General features: G+C 48.2%; 4 protein-coding genes across 7 annotated transcripts in view; 3 read left to right on the top strand and 1 right to left on the bottom strand.

The window, feature by feature from the left end:
• The window catches only part of LOC132464079 (methionine aminopeptidase 2-like), an 11,801-nt gene extending 10,256 nt beyond the window's left edge, over positions 1-1,545 (bottom strand). The window contains exons 1-2 of the mRNA XM_060060254.1: positions 1,410-1,545; positions 692-1,309 (exon numbers count right to left, since the gene is read on the bottom strand). Of these exons, the coding sequence (XP_059916237.1) occupies positions 692-830 (139 nt within the window). The 5' untranslated portion in view covers positions 831-1,309; positions 1,410-1,545. The remainder of the gene's footprint in view (positions 1-691; positions 1,310-1,409) is intronic.
• On the top strand, positions 1,525-6,037 carry LOC132464078 (uncharacterized protein C3orf20-like). 2 transcript variants are annotated; one of them, XM_060060252.1, is made up of 10 exons: positions 1,525-1,665; positions 1,761-1,849; positions 1,968-2,500; positions 2,859-2,915; positions 3,123-3,222; positions 3,716-3,940; positions 4,322-4,471; positions 4,916-5,036; positions 5,570-5,695; positions 5,804-6,037. In XM_060060252.1, exons 1-10 carry the CDS (start codon positions 1,606-1,608, stop codon positions 6,035-6,037), a joined length of 1,695 nt encoding a protein of 564 aa, XP_059916235.1. In that variant the 5' UTR covers positions 1,525-1,605. The 2 variants fall into 2 exon arrangements, with proteins under 2 accessions (XP_059916235.1, XP_059916236.1); XM_060060253.1 differs by having other exon boundaries at positions 5,570-5,936.
• Positions 6,038-6,604: 567 nt separating this feature from the next.
• On the top strand, positions 6,605-12,314 carry LOC132464920 (uncharacterized). The gene is made up of 9 exons (XM_060061553.1): positions 6,605-6,784; positions 8,078-8,279; positions 8,736-8,816; positions 9,076-9,254; positions 9,981-9,997; positions 10,311-10,424; positions 11,365-11,507; positions 11,885-12,009; positions 12,304-12,314. The coding sequence occupies exons 1-9, from the start codon at positions 6,610-6,612 to the stop codon at positions 12,312-12,314; spliced, it is 1,047 nt and encodes a 348-aa protein (XP_059917536.1). The 5' UTR covers positions 6,605-6,609.
• Positions 12,315-12,709: 395 nt separating this feature from the next.
• LOC132464075 (FYVE, RhoGEF and PH domain-containing protein 6-like) lies at positions 12,710-25,401 on the top strand. 3 transcript variants are annotated; one of them, XM_060060246.1, is made up of 21 exons: positions 12,710-13,229; positions 14,055-16,104; positions 17,966-18,113; positions 18,513-18,580; positions 18,670-18,700; positions 20,478-20,629; positions 20,827-20,983; positions 21,099-21,186; positions 21,705-21,755; positions 21,867-21,925; positions 22,033-22,104; positions 22,346-22,414; positions 22,536-22,619; positions 22,725-22,804; positions 22,909-23,011; positions 23,354-23,500; positions 23,796-23,901; positions 24,181-24,275; positions 24,370-24,498; positions 24,669-24,808; positions 24,902-25,401. In XM_060060246.1, exons 1-21 carry the CDS (start codon positions 13,205-13,207, stop codon positions 24,939-24,941), a joined length of 3,894 nt encoding a protein of 1,297 aa, XP_059916229.1. In that variant the 5' UTR covers positions 12,710-13,204; the 3' UTR covers positions 24,942-25,401. The 3 variants fall into 3 exon arrangements, with proteins under 3 accessions (XP_059916229.1, XP_059916231.1, XP_059916230.1); XM_060060248.1 differs by having other exon boundaries at positions 17,969-18,113; positions 24,902-25,400; XM_060060247.1 differs by having other exon boundaries at positions 22,909-23,015; positions 23,358-23,500; positions 24,902-25,363.
• Positions 25,402-25,502: the final 101 nt, after the last annotated feature.

Here is a 25,502-nt window from a genome sequence, read left to right as displayed (position 1 = left end):
CACAAATACAGTTAAAAGAAATGCCAGTCAACGCTCTCTGTCTGGGAAACATTTAAAGAAAGTGCATCAACTGTGTTCACAAGTTGGCAGGCGCGACGCATAATGACTTCCTATACCTGGGGATCAATCACCTCAAGGACACGTGTACCTTGCAGCATTATGTCACGAGACCTTCAGTGGCCGCGCTTTGTAGTAAAACATTCCACATGCACTTTGGGCCAATTCGATAACTCGTGCTTGAAATGAAACGGTATTTACGTGGTGAGGCAAATACAAGTCGATCATCGTTCAGCGAGTACATAATGTTTTTTTTGGTTTGTTCACACGACTGTGGTTGTGATCTTGTTGCACCAAACTGTGGACATTTCCCCTCACATAATTTTTTACAATTAGGCCTATGAGGGATGCATAGAATGCACCACATTTAACAGATTTATTAGAGTTTGCAACCATATCGTATAATATTATTAACAAAGGATGTGGTTATTTGAGAAACTGTCAGCGTGGAAAAAAAACCTGGTTTGTACGTCCTCATTCGGGGAAGAAAGAACATCTCACTTTTCCGATGGATCATAGTCTCTCGCTGACAGGGGTCCCGTCCCGCATATCTGATGCTCTCGTGTAGCCAGAGGGGGACAAATATTGCGCTATTTTTTCTCAACGATTCTTCACCCGCATGTGTCTCGCTTACCTGGAGCGAGTGTCTTGCTTTTCTTCTTTTTCCTCCTCCTTTTCTTCACTGACTCCGACGCGTCGCCGTCTCCCCTCTCCTCAGTCGGGACGACCCCGTTGAGAAGTTCAGGCTCCACTTGGGACAGTAGCTCCGCCATCCTCTGCGACCGACAGCTGAAGTGATGCAGACGCCGGCTGCTCGGAGCCTCCAGTGGTCACAACAGAAAGTGTAGCCAGTAGGCTGGAGGGGTCCCAGCCAATGATGGTCTACAACTATCACAACGCAACAACTGGCCCCGAATAGGACATCAGTTATTCTGTATTTTCTTTAAAACACGACACAAAACACAATGACAATCCAACGAATGAATGAAATATATTACGATACATGTCTCGTGTATGCATGCAGTTACAAATGCAAATAATCAATTTAGCACGGCTTTGCGGTTCTCACGTCCTCTGCAGATGACCTGCAGATGCTGCAATGCACGCTAGGATGACCACTTTCTCCGTGCTGAGGCACATTTCCCTTCCAATTACCTCCCAGCACGGTCTCCGGTTACCGGACCGCGAGGCGCACCTGGGCCGCGCAGTAGAGTGTGCAGGGTATGTTCATGTTTCTAAACAAGCCGTTTCTCTGTGATAGCAAAGTGTTTTTTTTATGTCAATGTACGCTACTCGATGACATTAGATATAGGCTACTGTCCTGCGGAGATCACTTGTAGTGTGGTTATTACCGGGGCGTTTGGAAAGCGGCGGGGCGCACTGTATCCAAGCAACACCGATACAACTGATGGACGTTTCAGGTCAAAGTGAAATTACAACACAGAATTCATCGTTTCTGTTTCATAACCATATGGGTAGGTCTACGATATTGTCGAAATCCGGACTCGGGTCCAGGTATTTGAAGGACTGGATGCATTTGGGGTAATCATGTCTTCACTGGGCGCACGGAGAGAGTTTAAAACCGGACCGCTGTACTTCTTTGACCAGGTAGGACAGTCCCTCGCAATTCAAAGATGAAGTAAGTTGTGTGCTTATAGTAGGTCTACTTTTGAATAAGGTCTATAAATGCATCTTATCTCCAGCCAACAGCGCGGGATCGATCATCGGGGACGCGCGTTCTGCATTTTAGTTTGGCCGACGAAGGTGCCCGCTGGGCAGAAACAGTGCATAGGTGAACTACAACGAGCAATGACCTTGTTGTGACCAATTGTCTTATCCTTTTTAAAATTGGTTTGTATCACTCATGTATTGACTACAATTAACATTTCTGAAATTCATTTTTCTTCTAGCTCTTCTAGGAACAAACTATGTTTTACTAAAGAAGGCGACGACGAGAACAATGCCCATACACAGTCACGTGGGTCATTTGGGAAGAATAAAGACTACACGGTCAACGGTGAATCAAACGTTTGTGATAGGATCCCAGACCAGAAAGTGGTCGATCCGTTGGGAGCCTATAAGGATGCTGCCCCTGAGCTGCTGGGGGAACTGGAGTCCCTTCTCTCCTGGTACCAGTGGTCCGAGGAGGGCTGTATTCCACGGGGAGTCGTCAACATCCTCAACTGCTCGTCACAAGATCTGACCGCTGTTGTGTTAAGTGGGAAAAGTCCCTTTCAAGGGGCCGACTGCGCAAAACACACTCTGAATCTGAAATCACATATCCCAGTGGCCGATAGGAATACGCCGAAGGAGCTCATCGTAGAGAGCGTGAGAAAACTGAAAAAGAAGAAGTCCTCCCCAAAACCTCCCTTCGAGAGGAAAGTAAAACCGCGACCAGATTTGCCAACGAGGGCTTTTTCCCCTGACGCACACAAAGACAGAGGTAGGCAGAGATCACATCACAGCACAGCAAGTTCTTCGATCAGATACATATATTTCACACAAGTCACTAAACATGCTTTGGGAATACGATAAACAAATTCAAAGGGGAAAAACTATTTGAGATAGAGGGCACATTTGGTGTGACGAGAGTTTATCTTATGGGACAATATGATGTATAGCCCTAGCTGGTGCAATGCGTGCTGCCTACCGATAAGCAGTTAAGCAGATCCATATCAGTCTTAACATGCTCAGTAGTATTGTGGAGCGCAATGGCCTCCTCAACCAACAATGAAAGGTGGGTGTTTTAATATATGTGGGTCCCCTAAAATATTCATACCTATCCCCTTGTGATCCCACAGCTAATGCCTCTTCCAGCATCAGCTTCTCCATGTCTTCAAAGATCTGCAAGGACCAAGGTATGGTGTCTACCTGATGACGATCCATCTCCATGCTACACTTGACCGTGTCATTTGAATCCTATAGCCAAAATAAGCAAGATAAAACGCAATTCGTGACAAACACTTGAGATGGGCACTGGCTTTGGTTAAGACCGGCCGTGCCCCCGCTACATCCATCCTTCCCCCCCCCCTGCGGCTGGACTGACGGCCGTGTGTGTTGTGCAGGATGGATCGTGGAGGCCGCGCGGCTGTGCTACGAGGAGCCCCAGCGGAGTGCCGTGTGGCAGTGGGTGCTCCGGCGGCTTCAGAGCGCCCGGATACCCATGTGAGTCGGGCGGCACGACGTTTCCATCAGCGCTGGCCACCCCTGCTGAAACACCAGGGTTGTAGTGTGTTGCGTCGTGTTTCTACTTTAACATGCTATTCGGGGCCTTTAGTCATTCGACTCACGCAACGTCGTGCTTTGCCTATCGTTTCTTTGTTGTTGTTGTTTTTGTTGTTGAGCAGATCCTTCTAGCCGAAGCAATAGATAGTGGGGTCTTCGATACATGTTGTTAAGGAGCAGGTATAGGGTTTAGATCTGGAGATATGAAACAGTCTAAGGCCCAATCCCATTTCTACCCCTTACCCCTTCAAAACAAGGGGCGAGGGGTAAGGGGAAGGGGTAAGGGGTAGAAATGGGATTGGGCCTAAATGTGCTGCGATGGATGGTTAAAGCCATGCTCCTATGCATCCCGTCAAAAGCCTTCTCTACATCACATCCAATCACATCCCATGGCAGCTCGTTCAGCACATTGACTGAACCCACCGTCACACAGAGAGCTGCAAGCCACCAGAGACCGAGAGAGAGGTCTGGACAAGCCTCCCGTCGTCCGCCACTACGGGGCGGTCCGGTCCCACTATAGAAACACGAGGGTCGTCGTAGACGAGCAGCGCCCCTTCGTCCTCGTCAATGGGATGCCCCAGATCCCTCAGGTGACCCGAGAGGACCCGTCCGAACGGAAACTTCACTACGGAACCCCGGACGGCTCCTCGGTCGTCTAGTATCCTTTCGCTCGTGAGAAAAGCTTTACGCACAAACCTCCGCAAACTGTTCAAGTTTAGCTCAAGTCAAAGTCAAAGCCAGCTTTCTTTATTGGCGATTTCCGAAATACGTACCAGACAAACAGAGGAATCGAAATTGCGTTTGTCTCCCGACCACGGTGCAATAAGGAGAAATGGATCAAATTAGGTCAAATAAAAAAAGTTATATTCACAAAATATTTATTCAAAACAGTTCAGCGTAGAGCGATGTGTGTACAGCGCTTGTGTGTGTGTTTGCGGGCGTGCATGTGCTTGTGCATGTGCTTGTGCATGTGCATGTGCATGTGCGTGCCATTCCGTCTGACCCCCTTGAACCCTTAGCGGGGGGGGGGGCGTCTCAGTTACCCGTCCGGTGGCGTGGCGGTGTGCCAGACCGGGTCGGGTTTGCCCTGCGGAGGCTTCTACACCAACGTGTTCAGCGACCGCCCGAGCTCCGCGGTCATCGCTAGCATGACCGCGTTCGGGCGCGGTGCCGCCACGCACGCCGTCAGGTGAGTCCCAGGTTCCGCCCCCCCCTCCGTCCTAAAAAACAGGAAAAGGCAAAAAAAAAAAAAAAAAAGGAAAATCATAAAAAGCAGGGAAAGAGGCTGATTGTTCACTGCGCTCTCAGAGCGCAGTGAACAATCAGCCTCTTTCCCTGCTTTTTATGATTTGTATATCTGAACAGAGTGGATGATGGACTCGAGTTATCTTTATTCAGTGATCCCCGTTAGCTTCCACAGCTGTGGTCGCTCTTCTTCCTGGGGTCCACATAAAATAAATAACAATACACAGACATATAAACACACCTGCAGTACAAAAAACATATCTTCATCACAAAAGTCCGAAACACTGTCTATACAACGCTTCAATACATTGTACTACAAACATCGCAAGTTTTAAACGTTTCGAGTTTATGAGTTCAGCCAGTTATTGGTCGTGTCTCTTGGCTCTAGTGGGGTCGTCTCGGCTGTTTGGGACCGAGCTGGGGGGAAGCTTTGTGGCCCGGACGGCACCGTGACCAAAGAGTGGTCCTGGCTGGGAGGTTCGGGCTCCAAGGAGAGGGTTCTCATACAGGTGAGGGTTGAGGGTAAATCTGTGTTTCTTTCCACTTATAATTTGGCTTAAGCTGCAGAAGAAGATATTTTCACAACTGCAAATCCTGTTGAATGAACCAATAAACAAAGACCAAATTAAACCTCTATGGACCCCACTCCAACTATACTTGTAATCCAGCCCATTGGCTATCCAAGTGGCCAACAAAAGCCTATTATAGTATGTTATATGATAGGATACGGTATTGTGTACGGAGATAAGGCGTGTGCCATGTGTCTTAGTGATGGATGATTACGGACAACAATAAATACAATAGTCTCACAATGGCTTCTGGCATTTCAGATATCACGTATACGTGTATCAGAAGCACTATAAATCAAATCAATGAATAATCAATGACTTTCAAATGAATATCAATGATTCATCGCAGACCTTGTGATGTTATCCTAAAAAAAAAACATTGGGTATCCTGAAGCTCCTGCATAGATTGTGGGCTACAAATGCAATTCTCAAGCACATTCCCATTTTCGTTACCTTTCTTTTGGTGTCCACAGGTCTCAGATTCAATCTCTGTCAAACTACTGAACGGCACTTCTGGCCTGCTCCGCTTCAAGTGTCAAGGAGAAACGATCCAACTTCCTCTCTCGGCCCTGTCCAGCATGACCCCGCCCACAGACCCGGTACCGTCAACAATACCCTGAGTGAACCAAGAGCAGACAAACAGTATCTCCAGGTATTCTGATTGCAAGCGGTTTTAATCCTTAATCATGTGGGTTGCAATCCTCTAGGTGTATGTGAAGCCCAACCAGAGGTTAATGTCCCGCAAGGAGCCAATGCTTCCAAAGAGGAGGGTTCCTGGGCACAGTGCAGAGAGCAGGCTACCGCCGGTCCAAACCGTGAGACCATTTCATTCGTTCTTTTGTGATGTGATCAGGACGACGATGCTGATGTCACAGCAGTTACAAAGCAATACCATTAAGTGGATTATTTTATCGTACAGTATGCATCACTCTATTCTTTAGTATCCAAATGGGCTTTATTTCTGACCTTCAATAAAGGTTGTATCAGCGATTCTAGGCCGAAACATAAATGATCGCATTCATTTGATCTTCCTCACGATCCGCTAGCTGCCCGCCTCATAAGCAGGCCGTCAAACGCGTCTCTGTAGGCAGCTTATGCTCCGAGATCGTACACAAAAACAAATGGTACTAACAACCACTCAAAACCACAATAAATAGTATTCCAACCAATCACCGACAAGGGGCGGGTGTTGTGGGGTTTTGCGCTGCGTTCATGATAGTTTCTACTGGATGCACGAAACATGAACGGGAGGGGCCAACAGAACATCGCTGATACAACCTTTAATCTCCCTTTTGGGAGTAGTTGTACCTGACCAAACAAAAGAACCACCTTTTCTCCTACATCTGATTCGTCCCGGAGTCCCTGAATTCTCCCCTCACAGGCAAGCGCTGAGTCACCTTCGGCGAGGACCCCGAGCTAAACGCCATATGTTCCTCCCCACCCATCATGTGATCTCATCCGTGCACACGATGGCGTACGACAGGCGTCCCCGCGCCATCAGGAGGTGCTCCAGATGGTGGGGGAGCTGGAGGGGCTGGAGGGGCCAGGGGTGGTGTGGGGAGGAGGAGGAGGAGGTGGAGGAGGAGGAAGTGGCCATGTGGAGGAGCTGCAGAGGGAGTTGAAGAGGCTCCAGCGGAAGGTGCGCAACACGCTGGACGACTGGCTGGAGTTCTACCGCATCGCTACCGGTACACAATCCACCGGTACTCTCCCGACCTCGGGGTCTCCGGCCCCTTTAACCCCCTGGCTGCTGGCCAGCCGGGGGCCTTGACAGACGGGGGCTTTGTTTATGCACGTTTGTGTACGTTTATGTACGTTGATGTACGTTGATGTACGGCGTAGCAGTCGCTCAAGAAGGTTTTCCGGCAACAGGAAGGTTGCAGGTGATGCGGTGCCCTTGAGCAGGGCACCTGAAACCCCCACCTGCTCCCCGGGCGTTGCACTGCGGCTGCCCACTGCTCCGGGTGTTCTGGTGTGCCCCCGTGTGTTCACCGGCTCCCGGATGGGTTAAAAAGCTTAACTTAGTTCGAACCCTGGCTCCTCTAAGGGTCTTGCTCGTTGCCCGAGAAAATGGCAGCCAGTCTGTCTCTTGTAACATTACCAGGGGTCTGGTTATCTACTAGGGGGCCACGGGGAGGCCATGATGACGTCACAGGGTAGGGTCGTCCCATTTGGTAGGGGATCGGTTAGGGGTAGCAATGAGCATGAGCTATGAGGGTAAGGGTTAGGGTTAGGGTTGAGATGTAGGGTTGAGACAGTGAGCAAAGAAACGGGATTGGGCCTAAGTATTGGGTTGTCGTCGAGCAAGACACCTATCCCTCACTTCTCCCGAATGAGCTCGTCCAATTTGGTGTGAGTGAGGGTGTGGCTCTGGTAGTAAAGTTTAAGCTACCTCACCATGTTTTGCATTTTTACGCTCTACGATAGAGTGCGATAGCCAGGGAGGGAGATAGAGGGGAGGACATGCAACAAAGGACCTCAGGCAGGAATAGAACCCGGGTAGCTGCGGTTAGCACTGGGCCTTAATGGTGCACGCCCCATCCGGGTGAGCCAGCGGGGGCGCCCCGGCTATCTCTCTATCTACGGGGGTTTCGTTAGGCAAGCTATGTCTCCTACCATTTCGCGATAGGATTCAGGGAGAGGATGGAGGCCGGATGAAGGTCAGAAACCTCCAATGTTCGTCTGGGGGTGAACACGGCCCTGCACCGCGTCCCCGTACACAACCTTGGTAACGCTATACGTGCCGAGGTATACTTTGTTCTCAAAAGTCACACACTTGCACCAAGTGCCCAAGACCGTTCCCAGGGTAATTTGGTTGGAGGGGGAGGGAGGGGGGGGGGGGAGAGAGATAAATTGTCCTGCACACGCGACATTATCGAATAGTTCTGGAAGGATCCGGTTCACGGTCAGCGCTGGCGCTCCTTGTCCGTCCGTCCGTCCGTCTGTCATGTTTTCACGCGCAACCTCCCGCTCCCCTCCAGGGCTCCGGTGTCCGGACATCGAGCGGCTGCCAGGGGCCCCGCGGAGAGCCCGGCGCCCGGCGCCCGCCGCCCCGCCCTCCCTCAAGCCCCCGGGGTGGGAAGACCCCCGGCCGGGCCACCCCCCCACAGCCGACCCGCCCAGACACCTCTCCGCAGCGGGGGGCTTCCTGCTCCGTGCCTCCACGCGGGACGACTGGGCCAGGTCCGTCTTGTATAAGAGATTTTGATTGATTGATTGATTGATTGATTGATTGATTGGGAGGGGCCAAGGTGCTGGCTAGCCTCTTTCCACTGTTAGCGTGTTAGCTTAGCGTTTATATCAGTATCTGATTGTTCTGGGCGTGATCTAAGATGAAAAATATATCTTTCTAGCTTAGCTTGAGCTCCGTATGGTTGTGTGTTATGTTGTTGTGTGCGTGGGGTTTCCCCAATGGTGGCGCGCATATATTAAGGCCCAGTCCTTACTGCAGTGACCGGGGTTCGATTCCTGCCCGTAGTCCTCCATTGCGTGTCTTCTCCTCTATCTCCCGTACCTTCGTGTCTATCTGACTCTAGAAGAAAAAGGATAAAATATATAAAAAAAAAAAAAACGTTAAAAAAAAATATACATACATATTGTGGTATGCGTGTCCTTTTTATTCCCTTCCTGTGCGTCCAGGACACCTCGGAGACCGGTGAAGGAGGAGTCCCGGGTCACTCAGGTCGGAGCCCTGCGTGTCCACAGCAACATCAGACTGGAGTAAGACCCGCCGCCGCCGCTGGGCCAGGACAGCAGTCGCCACCGCAGCTCTGCCTGTCTGTTATTCAATTGAGCGGCCTTTTTATTCACCTTTTTATTCGGCAGCAGAGTGGAGCGAGGCGGGAACAGGGGGGGTGAAAGAGGGAGGGGGATTTCATGTATTACGGGACCACAGGTCAGAATGGAGGAGGCCCCCCCCCCTCCATGTGGTTGAGCCGTCACCACGGTAACCTCCATGTCCTCCCGCCGCCGCCACCAGGTCGTTCATCATCCCCCGAAGCCCGGCGCGACCTCCAGCCGACGGAGCGGACCCCCCCGTGCCCACCCCCTCTAGCCCGTGTCCGGCGTTGCTACGGGCGACCCTGCAGAGGGACGGGGGCGCGGCGAGGGACGGGCGGCCCCAGGGCGGCGGTGGCGACGGTGGTGGCGGCGGTGGCGGTGGCGGTGGTGGCGGCGGTGGCGGCGGCGGTGGCGGCGGCGGTGGCGGCGGTGGCTGCGGCTGCTGCAGCTCGGGGCCCATGCCGCTGGTGACGGACCTGGAGTACGACGCCTTCGTCCGGGGCCAGGGCCCCCGCGGCGAGCAGGTCCTGGTGGTGTGTGTGACCGCGCCCGACGGCCGTGACGACGCGCTGGAGCTGCTCCACCGGAGACGGAGCAGGAGACGCAGCGCGCCATGCGTTCAGGTAGGACGCCGTCGGGGCCTGGCTACTGCCGGACCAAGCTCAATCGTAGATTGCACGTCGGTCTGGGGAGGCTGCTGTCATTTCCTTCAGCACAAGAGGCGTGATCAACGGGCCTAGTTTAAATGACTGTACGCGATTGGCTGCTTGCCGTCGCTTCCCTGTCGTCATTGTGTTAATTCATCCAATAGCGCGCCAGGGGGGGAAGCCAGCTTGGTGATTGGCCCCCGAGGAAACGTATCGGAAGTAAAAAGAAATGTATTGCTCTTCTCCAGACCCTTCTGCAGGGCGAATTCGAATCGCCGGCGAGTGGGCTGGGGGGTACCCGGTCTAACGTTGTGCTTCACAGGAGGGGGGGGGGGGGGGGCCTGTAGCTGCTCTAGAGGCGTACCTCCATCCATACGCACCCAGCGTGCATACGTTATATGTAGATATCTATGTCTGTCTGTCTGTGTTATGTCATTATGTATTATCATTTTTATAGATGTCATTAAAGAGCAGGTATTGGAGATGAGCAGGCCTACAGTTAATGTGCAACGTTTCTTGGTACTTTCTGTCAACGTAAAAAAAAATGATTGTCAACCTATATGTCAACACATGAACAAAAAAAGACACACATCATTGTACATTGGTCGTCTAAGCTCAGCCCGATGCACACCATGATATGATGATATACATGTGACGCATCCTCATTGGAGCACACAGTACATCTGTGTTTGTTTAGGGCCCAGGGTTTAATCGTCCAGAAACGTAAACGGAATGCAAATTAGCCGTTTCGTTTCTCCCTCTCCCTCCCTCCCCCCCTCCCTCTCAGTGTCAGATGGACTCTTTCCGCCTGGTGAGGTACGAGGTGTCCGCAGGGAGGACCGGCCCGGCCAGAAGAAGCCTGCTGCAGATCCGCCACAGCGTCGCTCCTGGCACACTGCTGGTTAGCATGCGTCAACCGCCACTTTAAGAGCAGCAGCTGTCTGTTGATTTATGCGCATGAACACACGGACGAGTACCACTAGAGGGCAGTGCAGCTCGCCTAAATGTTACACGGTACTGCTCAGTCTCTTCGAACCATTTCTTCAAATGGCCGATTCTACAAGGGGAAGTTGTGAGCATGTCTTGACCTGATGGCTATAACTATACTGATTGATTTAAGATTAAAAAACGGTATTAGTCCATTGATCATACTTGCAGTGAAATGCTGTTTTGCGGACACCGCAGACTAAAAACTAGAAAGAAAGGGGGACAATACAGGATATACATTAAATCATGTGTGCAAAACAATTTGAACATTATACAGTTTATGATTATAAATATACACGAGCTGTAGGACTCTGACGGGGCTCAACACAATAGGTGAAACTTGACACACTGAGCAGAGATTTTGAAATGGCCACGGCCGTGATGACGAACAGGATACTCTGGTTCCTGTTGTGGAATGCCACACTTGCAATCCACAAACGTCCCACTGTTGAGCGAGCAGAGTGACGGCATTTGTGGATAACCTCCATGATTGAGATATAACCCTTACACAATAGTCTGCCAACAATGTGTGTGTGTGTGTGTGTGTGTGTGTGTGTGTGTGTGTGTGTGTGTGTGTGTGTGTGTGTGTGTGTGTGTGTGTGTGTGTGTGTGTGTGTGTGTGTGTGTGTGTGTGTGGTGTGTATGGTGTGTGTGTGTGTGTGTGTGTGTGTGTGTGTGTGTGTGTGTGTGTGACAACAGGCACAATTTATGTAATCAGATACAAATATCTTGTTCCTATTTGGATTTCATGCGCAAACAGTTTCCTTAATTTCGAATTAAAAAAAATAAAAAAAATCAATGAAACTTTAAATCATGAATGGTTGAAATAAGAGCCTCCTTTGTTCTTCTCCCAGATGTACATCAGGGGGAAGCTGCTGTTTGCCGACCACGTCCCAAACTGCTCCCGCGGCTCCATCAGGAGCCTCCACCGACAGATCTCCACCAGCAGAAGGGACTTCAGGCTGGGCTTGAGTCTCCCTGCAGACTACAAGATCAGGTACTCTCGGCCGTGCATCGTGGTATAATATGCAAACACTGTTTAAGAGAACATATTGGAGACTCATGTAATTTCAGACCCTTCTATATAATGGTAAATTATACATACACATGTTTAGTTTCAATAATGTAGCGCATACTTTCAGCGATGGTCACCACATCCATCGATAACATATCTTTGCATTGACATTTCTACTTCTCTTATTGTTCTTAAATAATTTTGTTCTCATGTCATTTTTAAGCTCTTTGAATGATTTTACCGCTCCTGTTATTTCTGTCGTGACGCGGAATACCTGCTGTGCCCTCGCAAGAATCCAGCTTACGCGTGGAGGTCCGTGGCCGGTCTCCTCGTTCACCCGGCGGTCTCTCCTTTCACAGTGCTAAGCTGAAGGGCTCCGTGGCCGCAGACTCGCTGTCCACTCTCGAGTCCTGGCCGATGTCGACCTCCCTGGACCTCAGCGAAACGCGTCTGAGGCACACGGCGACTCAAGATCCGATCTCCTGTAAGATGTACACCAAATACTGTGTTGTCTTCGTTATAAATAATGTGATTTTAAATAAGGTGATAGTATACTATAATAACCCATTCAAGTGTTTAATAAATAGTTTAATAATGTGCGTCCTGGCACTTAATGTACGCACTTATCGTATGTCATACTTAGTTATAGTGCTTAGTTGTGTAGCATTTTATCCTAGTGATTGTTAGTGCTTTGCATTTGGTTCTATGAGCATCTTTACTCTACCGACAGCGATATATTGTTTCACCTTCTTCTGACGAATGTCCTTATTTTTGGTAGCTTTGGATTAAGGCGTCTGCTAAATGCCCCAAATGTAGTGAAAATGTAATGTAAGGCTTTATTTTCGACCTCAGATAAGTTTATGCCTTTGTGTCATCATCTGTGCTGTGGACAGGAGAAGCCATCAAGATCAGAGGACACCCCAACAGGACGGGAGAACGATAAAACGCAGTCCTGTTGCCCATCTTACTCCTCTTGTCAGACACTAAACATCTCCAGCCATGTCTACTGTACCACATGACCAAAGAATAAACTGGTGTGCTACAGCTGTCAGTCAGGGCAGAGCGTGTGACTTTGGGTTGAGGATGTGGAATTGTGAGCCATCAAATCATTTGTTATTTCCTGTGCAATAAAAGGAAACTATGTTGAAATCGCGATTATAACATCACAAACTATCACGCAATTGCTCAACCAGGTGATGTCACACACAGATGTAGGACTAGCTGGAAAATGTATATTAAGACCAGGGCATGCATTATGCATTAAGTTTGATGATATCTGTGCAATCATGACTATTTTCTATGACTTCTTAGATTGTCTATTTTGTTATAGCCTTTCTTTTTTTTTAATGCAATACAATTTAAATAAAAAAACCTAACTTCTTACATTGGACGTCATTATGTTGAACCCTAGAGCCCTCTAGTGGTATCTTGTTGGACTACAGGACGAAACCTTAACGTGATTGGCTCTGGGATACTGCCGTCAAGAGAAGGGGAGTAGTGTGCTTGGGATTACATGTCAACTAGTTATCTCGCTCTACTAGATCCCAAAGTGCTGCGCTAACAATTAACGCTGGAGGAAAGATTGAAACTTGGAAGTTATAGCTACAAATGTGTCAGGATCTGGAGAATGTATCGTTCCCGTTGAACTGATTTCCAACCTGGACGTTCATTGAGGACTTATGTATCCGAAGCAGCCATACACAGGTGAGGAGCCTATTCTACATGGCATTTAACCAAAAGTGATTACGTCAATCAGCTGATCCCAAGTTGTAAATATTTACAATGTTGCCTTCGGAAGACACTCTTCGTCTGGGGTTTATAAACGCTGCCAGAGTCGGGATTCATTTATCATGCGCTTTACAAAGTTGTTATTTCTGTCCGTTGATGTTAAAAGTAGTCCCACAATGAATATTGTTAACATGAGTGGTACACTGTCTTGACTGTCTCCAATTGCGACGCTCTTTCACCATATTTTGCTTTATACACTTAAACCTATTCTGAATGTATGGACCTATCGGCCTGCTGTATCAAATTAAGTAGGGAAGCAATTTGGGATATGTGAAAAACAACTCTTTCATTATGCATAACATCTGACATATAAACCCTTGCTGCTTGATGGAGATGGAAAGTCATATCGATGATGTAGATTTTTAACATATACTTTACTAGTGAGGGAATGGGGCTTATGGGGGTCTTAATTTTCGCACAAAGACGCCAATTTTCTCAGCACCCTCTCTCCGTTGAATGAGTGAATAACAGGATTAATATTAAAGAATGCTGAGGAAATGCCACGTGACATGCCAGTTTACCGTAAAATATTCGTAGAATATAATAGATCTTCCAAATGGGCGTTCTCTTAGGGGGCATATCTGCCACAATACTTGGATTGGAAAGGAATTTAAAATACTCTATCAAACATGATAAGGAAGGCATGCATAGACCCTTGATGGTCAATTTTGTGTGCGTGCCCAGGTTAAGCACACAGGATATTTTATCATGCAATAATCAAGTACGTTCTACACTCTGCAGATATGGAGAAGCCCCCGTTGGCCCCTAAACCAAAGCTTCTCCAGCCCAATAGCGCAGGGATGACGCCTGCTCACCTCAGAAAAAATGATTTCCCTCACCCTTCGCCTGGCCCCCAGAAGAGGGTTAAACCAGCCCTGGCGCCTAAACCCACCCTCCCTAAACCCGCTAGCACCAGGCAGTCAAGCCCCCTCTCTTTAACCAGCCAAACGACCGTGCTGGCCAACACCGGCACGACGAGGAACGTGGGTCTCCTGAACTCCAATAATAGAGTGCAGCTGGAGAACAAAAAGCCAGACTGGGACTACATCATCCCCATCTGCCTGTGTAGCCAGCAGAACTGCCAGTGCATCGTGAGCACCGCCATGGACAAGGGTAGACTGGCGGAAACCAAGGGCCAGAAACCAGTTGCTAGAGCCGGCTTGAGGCCTGACTACACGACTGACGCCATTAAGAACCAAACGATCCACGCCTCTCCTCAGCCGTCCGCCCCCGGCGCCCGGCTCTCGCCCTTCGTTCGATCGCCCGCGGGGGACACACCCAAAGAATCCCCCAAGCACCACCCAAACAAACAGGGCTGCGGCCCAGCCGTGGCCACCCCCAGACGCCCTCCGCCTGGACGAACGCAGAGCGACGAGGCCAACGGTAACTGCGTACTTCTGGCCGAGGCCGGGCGAGCGGCGCCAGCGTTGGAGGCGACCTCTTGCCCCCGCGGGCCCCCTCCGCTGCCCAAGCGACCCAAGCCTGTCAGCGGGGAGCCCCTCCCTGTCCCGCGGAAACCCAGGAAGGCCGCGCTCGCTCGCCAGGAACGGGTGGAAGAGGAGCCAGAGGAGAGGGCGGGGAACGGCGGGAGGGAAGCGCACGTCAGGGAGGTGACGACGGGGCCGGCGGAGAGGAAGAGCCACCGCTCTCTCTCTGTCGCTGCACCTGCTCCGGGGCTGAGCACGTCTGTCAGCGGGCCCACGACGCACCCCTGTCTGCCTGGGCAGAGAGGCTGTGCCCCGCCGGCCCCTCCGCCCAGGAAGAAGGCCTTCCTGTCCGCACCTGCCCAGTGCCCGCTCCCACAGGACGTGGAGGAGGTGGAGCTCCACTGGGGCGACCCCGTCCTTGAAATGGAGTGCTCGGTGGACGACGACGACGACGACGACGACGACGAGGAGAAGAAGGAGGACGGCGTGGGGATCCTGGAGTCCGATCGTACCGACTACACCCGTCTTGCGCCTCCCGAGAGCCAACCGGCCCCCGGCAGCGGTGACACATTCGCAGCCATGGAGGGCGGCGGTGTCAGCCGGCGGGAGCCGATGCAAAGCCTGAAGGATCCTCCCAAGAAGCCCCAGAGGCACAGCGCGCCCACGGAGCTCACGCGGACGTGGGGGTCCACGGAAGAGGTGGAGGCGGGGAAGCCCGCGGTGGACCAGAGGAAACGGGACCTCTCCCACTCGGACGACTCGCTCGACGGGAGAGCCACCCGGAGGCTCCCGTCGCCCCCGGCGTCGGAGAAGCCGGGATGGGTCTTTCCTTCGCCCGCCGCCGCCGCCGTGGCCCTGCCGCCGCCCAAGGCCTCGCGCTCCAGCCCGGGCAAGCAGAGAGCCAAGTCCTTCACGGCGGTGGACCTGGCCCGGTCCGAGGGCCAGAAGAGGCACTCGTTCCGGAGGCTGCTGGACCTCAAGCTCAAGATGTTCCCCCGGCGTATCGCCATGGGGACGCAGGGCCCCGGGGACGTGGCGTCGCCCGGGTCGGAGCAGAGCGTGGACCTGGAGCGCAGGGGCGCCGGGGCCAAGGCTTCCCCGCCGCACGCCGCTCTGGAGCAAAGCGTGGACGGGGACGAGTTCCGTCCGGAGGAGGGGGACGAGGCTGCGTACGAGAACATGCCCTACTACGAGGAGATACCCGACTACATCAACGTCCAGATGGTGGGCGACGCGTCCCCTGGAGGGCCGCGGCCGTCCACGGCATGGCCCCACACGGAGCAGGACGACGACAACATTTATGAGGAACAGGAACCGTACATGCCCCTGGAGGGACGACGAGAGCTGCACAGCAGCAGTGAGAGGTACATCCCCCTGGGATTCTCTCTCGCTCTCTCGTTGTCTCTATGCCTTTGTATCTCTGTCTCTTTCTCTCTCTGTGTCTCTACCTCTGTGTCTCTCTCCCTCTCTGTCTCTCTCCAAGTCTGTTTCTTTCTCTCCTGCTGTCTTTATCGCTCTCTCTGTGTCTCTTGTCTGTGTCTCTTTCCCTCTTTCTCTTTCCCTCTCTTTCTCTTTCTCTCTCTTGTTGTCTCTATCTTTCGTTGACTCTATCTCGTTGTTTCTCTCTCTCTCTCTCTCTCTCTCTCTCTCTCTCTCTCTCTCTCTCTCTCTCTCTCTCTCTCACTCTCACTCTCACTCTCGCTGTCTCTACCTCTATCTGTGTCTATATCTCTGTCTCTCTCCCTATCTGTCTACATCTCTCTCTCTCTCTTTCTCTCTCGCTGTCTCTGTGCCTCTCTCCCTCTCTGCCTTTCACCCATCGGTGTGTGCTTCGCACGCTAAGCTGGACCTGGTAGAGCATGGCATCAAACACTGTCAGGGTCAGGGGTACGACGCGGAATGGGTCCACCATGCTGAAAACATTGCATGCGCAAACCGGTTTTTGCATCGAGGCAGTTAGAGATTAACGTGTTCCCACTGAGTTTTGGGCATTTCTCCGAAAGGGGGAAGCGAACTGATGAGGTGGAAATGTCAGGTATGTTTTCAATGTCTGACGAGGATTGACACTGGTACAATGTCTGGCTGCCACACCTTTTTTATAATGATGTCGCCTGGATGGTATAAGCAATCATTAGGGATTAGTCATTACCAACACACCTGTGTACAGTGGGGTATTCGGTGCTCATGGAAACAATGCAAACACCGGCCCTGGGGCAACCCTTTGCTGTATGTAAGCAATGCAACTCCTGTCTCCTGTATGCTGTCAGACATGATGCATGACAAGCCAACAGGGCAGATTAATTTACCTGATTGCTAAGAGAATACCATTAGAAGACATTCTTGACGTACAGTAAAACTATGTGCTCACTGAGCAACAGAAACAAAAACAAACCTTTCAACAATAATGATTTAACTTTGAACAGACGGACCAAAATCCGACCACAGATGGTTGGTGAGGGCTGTTCAGAAGCTTGCTTCAAAAATGTGTGCATGCAAAAATGCTGATCGCCCAATAATATTTTGCATAATAGTACCGATTGTGGCGACTTAATATCTCGTTTTCTCTGTCCTTCACGCTACAGAAATCACATGTTCACAACATTCACATGCACTTAGCGACATACAGGGTAACAGCGAGCCCCCGGAGTAAGCCGTGTTAGCTAAACAAGACACTGTGGCCATGCAACGGCTGTAGACAGACCAGCTTAATGGGTCTGCTGTTGGGCCCTGGGCCTGAATGTCTTTTAGGCTCTTTTCACGTATTTTATAGTGAGTCTGTTTGTCTTCCACTGTACTGTTGTTCTCTAAGTACTAGTCAAGGCGTATCCATCATTTGGCTTGACTTCTGTGTTGACCTGTGAGCTTTGGAGTAGGTTCCGTGTGCTCCGTGACATTAACGATGACTGCATCCCATCCCGTAGGCGTTTCCTCTCTGATCTTATGTCATTTCTTGTCTCTGAACAGGAAATGTGAAAAAAATCGGCCTGACATTTTCCTTTTTCGTTTCTGTGATAGTGGCCCATGATTTTTTTTATCTTCCGAATTGAATTATTTTTTGTCCCTTTTTGAATAGTAAGCTGTACCGTCACATACATTTAAACGTTTAACTTTTAAAAAGAACGTTGTCTTAGTGTTCGACTGAACCCCCCCCACCTACTGCGTTGCTTCCTGATCGTTAACTTGACGCGTCTGTGGTTTCTACGTGATGTTTTTCTTTCGGACCAGAAGCTCCTTTGAGCTCGAGGCGGCTCAGGAGGGAGACGGCTCCTCGGACGACGATGACATCATTATGGCTCAGAGCTCGGACGAGGAGGAGGACGAGGGGAGCTCCTCCTCCAGCAGAGACGTGTCGGCGCCGTCCGCCGAAACGGAGGTGAGAGAGTCGATCGATATTCAGTCCAACCCTTGTGGTCGATTGATCCCTCATAGCGGATCCCTCAAAGCTTGTCTTGGTCCAGGCTAGGCTCCCTGACACCTTTGCTTGTTTATAACGAGTTAAAGCTGTTTTCTAGATTGTTATTTAGGGAGATGCATTTTAATTCAGATACAAGTCATTAAGATGCAGGGATGGAGGTTAGAATCCTAGCTCTGGAATGTTTAAAGGCTGCAGGCCATGGGTGTCAAACCTGATCTCTTTCGGTTGGGTTTTGATCTACGGACCATTACAGTGTCCCAGCCCCTAGGGCATACATTTGAGTCCACTTCTACCCAACCATGTTCCAAAATGTATTGTAACAGGCTCTAAGGAAACTGGTCTTTTTACCCATGTCAGAATGAATGCAGGCGGAAGAAGAGCAAGATCCATCACATTGCTATGGAGATCAAGAGCTCGGAGAATGTGTAAGAGCTCTGTGGTGGACATGATTTGCCTCATTTCCCTACTTTACATAATTATTTTACTTTATAACCTTGATCTATCCTTTTCACAGGTTTGTGGATGTCATTAAGCTTCTCCATATTGTAAGTATAATTTATTTCAAAGCCCCTTGTTTATAGGATTTATATTCAAGAACAATGTTTTCATAAAAAGCAGGAGATCTGTGAAATCACTTCTAGGACATTAGAAGTGCAGACACGCTGACTGACCAGAGTTCCGAAGCACTGTGTTTCTTTATCTCATGCGGAGCAGGGCTTTATGGCTGGAGGTCCTCCATATGTGTGTGGTTATGGTGCTCCAGGGGACCTGGGCCCACACCCTTGGGCCGGTGGGCCCAGCTCCACACTGTCTCCCCGTAGCCCCACTCACATTCCTTGTGGTTCTCTTACCAGACTCTCTGGTTGTATAACCGGAACAGTAACATGAGTCCGGCCGATTTCGTCTTCTGGTGGCGGTGTGAGAATCTGACCTTATCTCACCCAGAGCCCAACAAACAATCCGTGCTCCGTCTATTTGTGCATCTTTCAACCGTAACATTCTCAGGAATTTGATTGTTTATCAAGCTTATTATAAATCGCCCGATCAAAAGAAAAGTCAAAAGTTGATGTAAATGTCTACAAAAGATGAGATTAAATCCCATCGAGTAGACGGGAAGAGACATTGCTGTGAGTGAGGAGTCTACTCCTGACATTCTATTAGGATCTTTAACATCCTGAGTCACATGGGGAAGGATGAGTCAACAGACAGCGATGATGGTCCTCAAAGTGCGTGGGAATGATGAGTTATTTATAAGGTTAGGAGGAATTAAGACATAAAGTCACGGTACTCTCTCGGATGTTGTAGGTGTCGAACCAGCTGATAATGCAAATTCACAGGTACTTCCAAAGAACAAGATCATCACGATCGTTTTCTATCAGCCCTCTTGACATGCAGGTGACATTTAAATAATGTTACATGACATGTCATATTATATTTAATTTTATATACTGACCTATATAATAGGGGGTAGGGTAAAGACTGTAACACACCCGCATGACGATTTAAAGTTTGAACGTTTTAAAAGAATACATTTAGTTATTGCTGTTGGTTCTAGGATGGTTATATACATTGGTTCCCCTTACATGTAAGCCCTTAACCTTCTAGGGATACGACGATGTGACGATAGTAAATATATGTATTCAATATATATATATATATATATATATTATAAATATTTATAGCACTGGCCGACTGAAAAGAGTTGGGAGGAATCGGCGAGACTTAATTTCCGCACGTTATCGATTTTTATTTAGATTAGTACATCTGAACTCCGATTTGTGTGACTACCATGAAACCAACAGCCTTGTAGTGGGAGGCAATACTTTTAACCCTCCAGACATTTCCACTATTCCGGCTTCTGTAAGCAGTTTCTCAGATCTGCGTCCCTGTAAACCACAGAAAACCTCCCCGTCATCGGAAAAGAGGCCCCCCCACCCTGTTGCGGCCCCTCACATGTTTCTGGTTTCTGATATCCTTGAGATAATAGTCATGAATGGAAGTGCTGACGCGTCAGAACACAACGACAGGCCGTGGTTTATGCTGTTACATTAAGCCATTTGGAAGTCATTTTGCTGCTTCTTGAATTCGATTTTCGTGTGAGACAAGCTCTGTTGAGAAGTTCAGGGAATTTACACATGCCTCTAAATAACAAAGCCCATTTATTTTGACTCTGTCAATCTATCTTTTGGTCGTGTATTCACGGATTCAAGTGTCATCCTCTTTGCTGTTCAAAAGTTTTCTTGGATAAAGGTAAGCAGGACTCCTGGAGGCTTTCCTGCTCACCTGGCCGTGTATGTGGTCTGTGTGTCTTGTTTCTTCAAGGACTTCCGTGAGGCCGTCTCCAAGGCCTCGAATCAGGCTGGGAAGCCTGTGATCGAGGAGCGCTTCCTGAATCAGATCCTGTACAACCTCCCCCAGCTCTACGAGCTGAACCAGGACCTTCTACGAGAGCTGGAGCAGAGGGTCCACAACTGGTACATCATTGAGATCATACGAATCGTGCATGTTCGTTGCCATGATGATAACTTTATCAATTCGGAAATTTCCGCAATTCACGTTATTGGTTTTCAAGGAATATGTATTCAGACTTTTATTTATGCCGATGCTAAAGGATTATAAACAACATGCAAATGTTAATACAAATCACAATCTTTAACTTGTCTCTTTGCAGGGACGAGAATTCCCAGCTGGCAGACATCTTTGTAAAGAAAGGGCCCTATCTGAAGATGTACTCCACATATATCCGGGAGTTTGACAAGAATGTGGCTCTACTGGAAGAGCAGAGTAAGAGGAACTCTGCGTTCGGGGCCGTGGTGAGAGAATTCGAGGTAGGCTTGGCCCCTTTCCTTTCCGCTTGTGTGTTGCTAGGTAGCTAACTACCTCTGGTGATTTGACGTTTGTGTGTGTGTGTGTGTGTGTGTGTGTGTGTGTTTTCCACTCTAGGCCAGTCCCCGCTGCGCAAACCTGGCCCTGAGGCATTACCTATTGAAACCCGTGCAGAGGATACCCCAGTATCAACTCCTACTCACAGGTGCCTGTGACAACCCATATTGTGTTTATTGTATTTCTGGTAGAAGGTAAAAATGACAGATTGGATAAAGGTACAAAAATATCTTATAATATGATTCAGTAGCTAAGGTTTTTGTGCTTTTTAATATTTAATTTATAAATGAGCGATCATTGCCATCTAGTGGTTAATGTTGCAAACTCAATCTTGTTCCTCAACACTCATAATACAGGATTTATGAAGTGCAGTCCAAAGATTTGGCGATCTAGCAAGCTTAAGCCGTACCACGATGAAAATGTTATGGATTCTAATGGATTGGGGCTGATATTGTAAAAATGTGAAGAATGTTTCTTCCTCCGGGGACTGTTTAATGACCGCTTATGTAAGCACCTGCAGACCGCGTGGTCAGGATTTGGGATTTCCGACTGCATTCACGGAATTTCGCACACAATACAGTCCCATTGTGACCCCCCGTGTTGGAACTGTTACGCATGTTCCCTTGGCGCTATGACCCTTCTGACACTCGTCATTGTATGTTTCAGATTATTTTAAACACCTTCCCCCTGCCTCAGCAGATTACAAAGACACACAAGGTAAAGGGGCCCGATTGCTCTTGAATATACATACGTAAGGTCCATATAGAGTTCAATAAGCTCCATAGCATTGGTCATGTGCGAAGTAAAACCTTCATTGTATCCACACAGCCGCCCTCGTCATAGTGAAGGAAGTGGCTCACCATGCTAACGATTTCATGAAGCAAGGGGTGAGCCATGATCAAATATATAGCTTAACCACACCACTCATTATAATATGTGTCTGCGCAGTGGTTCTGGGCCGGTTTGCCGATATGCACTTTGTTTTTCCCACCAGGATAACTTCCAAAAGCTGATCCAAGTTCAGTGCATTCTGAACGGCCACCATGAGATCGTTCAGCCTGGCCGGGTGCGTACTCTACTATTTATGAGCATTTAGCCATGAGGCTTCAAGTGGTTTAGTGTGAATATTTTTTTGATAGATTCCATAAATGAGAATGTAGGTAGGAGTTATTTACTTCAAACCCATAACCTTTCGGCTTGGAGTCAAAAAAACATTCTCAATGGCCTCGTGGTGGCTTTTTCATGGGTCAGTCTTGTAACAGTAACATTGTGATATTTGGTTGAACTTCTCCATTTTCGTATTTTAGGTGTTTTTGAAAGAGGGCTTTTTGAAGAAGCTGTCCAGAAAGATTATGCAGCCACGAATGTTCTTTCTGGTAAATGTTTTTATTTTTAACTACGTCTATTTTTAATTTCCTCATGTTTGCCTTTTCTTGTTTTTCCGCTGAACTTAAATAAGTGAAGTCTATTCTGAGCTCCTCTGCTTCCTTTCCGTAGTTCAATGACACATTGCTTTACACAACTCCGGTTCAGTCCGGCCAGTTCAAACTCAACAACATGTTGTCCTTAGCCGGTATGAAGGTGAGCCCTTTACTACACCGCACTATTCCTATGCATCCCGGTACGTTCCCATATCTATCTTGGGCACAATAAGGATACTCACACAGCTGGTGCTTTTAATTGCAGGTTAGCAAACCGATGCATGAGGCCCACCAGAACGAGCTGAACATCGAGAGTGTGGAGCGGTCCTTTATCCTGTCAGCCAGGTACGAGCCAGGTGTCTCTACGCCAGCGCAATCTCCCTCTGATGGGCATACATGCTCAAAACACATGCTTGGTTGCCCTCATCACATTATGTTCTTCTACATAGTTCTGCCGCGGAACGCGACGATTGGCTGCAGACCATCTCCATGGCGATCAATGACCACACCAAGAAGAAAATAAGCTTCATCTCGAGCAAGAGCACAGAGGAGGCAAGTTTCCGACGACTGCTAGTACACACAATCCCACTTATCTGTTATTTCTGTCGTTAACGTGGCAATCGCAAGGTTTGAGTTTCGACACCTTCAGTGATAAGTGGTCTATTTTTACCAGAGATATAAACGGTAGTCGCCAAAGCAACCTAGTTTTTACATTCATAATACTGAAAATACAAGTGGGCCATAGGCTGACTCATCATTGTGTTACCTCATGCGGTGATAGGTACTTTTATTTACTTAGAAAATCTTTAAGATTGGCACTTTAAGATCATCAACCACACAATTGTCCTGTGCAGGGACAAGGGGGATAAAAAATACTTGTTTTCTCTCATTCAGACAGAGGAAAATGAGAGGGTCAGTGGTGCTTCTTTAGGGTCAAAAGCGCCCATATGGATCCCGGATCCACGGGCCACAATGTGCATGATCTGCACGTGTGAGTTCACCCTGACGTGGAGGAGACACCATTGTCGCGCTTGTGGAAAGGTGAGAAGCTACGAAAAGATTGAGAATTTGTCCAAAAATTGGTGGGAATTGGACTCCTGCTTTGGTACACATTTTATAAAATGTAAGGCATTTTTTGACTATTAATATACTAAAGAGAGGTCGAGAATGATTTAAGATAAACACAACATATACAAATCCCCTAGACTGAATCACATACATGCTGAACCACTCCTGAAATAAATGAATGCTTGGCCCCCAAACGAACAAACAGCTGTTACAAAACGTTAATGCACACATTCATCTAATGCTCACCTAAGATGAATGATCTCATCAGGTGGTGTGCCAAGCATGTTCTTCAAACAAGCACTGTCTAAAGTATCTCAAGAACCAGCTGGCACGTGTTTGCAATCAGTGCTTCGTCGTTCTTCAGCAGCGGAGCAGTAAGTTGTACTCAAGTTGATCATCAATCGCATCCATTTAATTACGGCTGTGATGAAACGGTTTAAACCATCGCTATGTTATACATGTTGCCTTTAGATAGGGATCTCAGTAAAGCAATTTTTCTTTAAGCTGAATTCAATTCCCAATACATGCGTCCTTATAACAACGTGTAGTTAAATTAAAGATATGTACAGGGATGTTGTACATACACAATACGTAGAACTTGTCTCTAAACGAAATGCATAAATACATGATAGTCGCCCTTTTCCCATCACCAGGTGAGAAGGCTCTATCGACCACTCCATCCCCAGATAGCAAGTCTGCCTTTACCTTCTCCAGAAAACACAAGAGGATACCAGCTGCCCTCAAAGAGGTGACCATTACCATCATTCAAATGACCACCATGAACGTAGCGCATCCATGTATGTATGCGTATGTCTGAACTATACGTCATCCTTGGTTGAAAGGTCTCCGCCAACACAGACAACTCCTCCATGAGTGGTTATTTGCAAAGGTCAAAGGGCAACAAGAAGCAAGGCCGGAGGCTGTGGTTTGTCATCAAAGACAAAGTACTGTACACATATGCTGCAAGCGAGGTAAGCTCTCTTGTACCCAGATGCGTGTCCTTTTTTTATTGACAAAGAGTGGGGTCTGTGCATGCATGCCATTGTTCTGATTGTGGGGAAAAAAAAAAAAACACAAAAAGATGTGATTCATTTAATGACGATGGTTCATCTTTCACATCACAAACTGTTTCCTACCAAAGAATGTGGCTGCATTGGAGAGCCAGCCCTTGCTGGGGTTCGTATTGAAGGAAGACTCGACACAGAAGCTGCAATTCAAGCTCTACCACAAAAACACCATCTTCTACATCTTCAAGGCAGACGACATCCCAGCAGCCCAGAGGTAACGTTGTCATGGATTTGTAATGGATTTATGGTGGTCTGTATTTATTTTAACTGCCTGATTAAAAAATCGATATTCCTTCTCTTCTTACAGATGGATTGACTCATTCAAGGAGGCCATGGTGCTTGAATAGATTTTGGAACTATTCATATAGATTTTAGCTACCTGTATATAGATTTTGATTGTGAATAGATTTTGAAACGATTCAGATAAATTTTAGCGACCTGTAGGAAATGGCACATGTATATATATTTTTTTTTTTCAAATGCTTCATGATTTTGTAATGTTTTAATCACATCTGGCTGATATTGGTTGAAAATATCTTTACACGCACCTGGTTTACACAATCCCTAATATTTACCTGAAACTTTTTGTGATACTGTTGATGTTTACAAATCTCTAGGAGACTATTTGTTTATGGATTAGGTTGTTAATTAGAATTCAATTATGTAATTAATTTGCATCTTCGATTGTATTGACATTACACTTCAGCACTATTTTACCTTTTGTAACTATTTAAATGTATTGGAATTTTTTTAATCAGATCTGCAGGATTTTTATGACATATTTTTCTGGAATAAATATTACGTCAAATGCTGTGGCGCAAATAACCGTTTAATTATGTTATCTAAGCCGTACGATAAACACATTCATAACAAATAGAATGGGATATTGTCCATGCACTAGCCACTTT

The sequence above is a fragment of the Gadus macrocephalus genome, chromosome 9 (genome assembly GCF_031168955.1).
Source record: "Gadus macrocephalus chromosome 9, ASM3116895v1".
Taxonomy (NCBI): domain Eukaryota; kingdom Metazoa; phylum Chordata; class Actinopteri; order Gadiformes; family Gadidae; genus Gadus; species Gadus macrocephalus.
The sequence above is the reverse complement of the archived record's forward strand: the minus strand, read 5'-3'. Positions and strand labels throughout refer to the sequence as shown.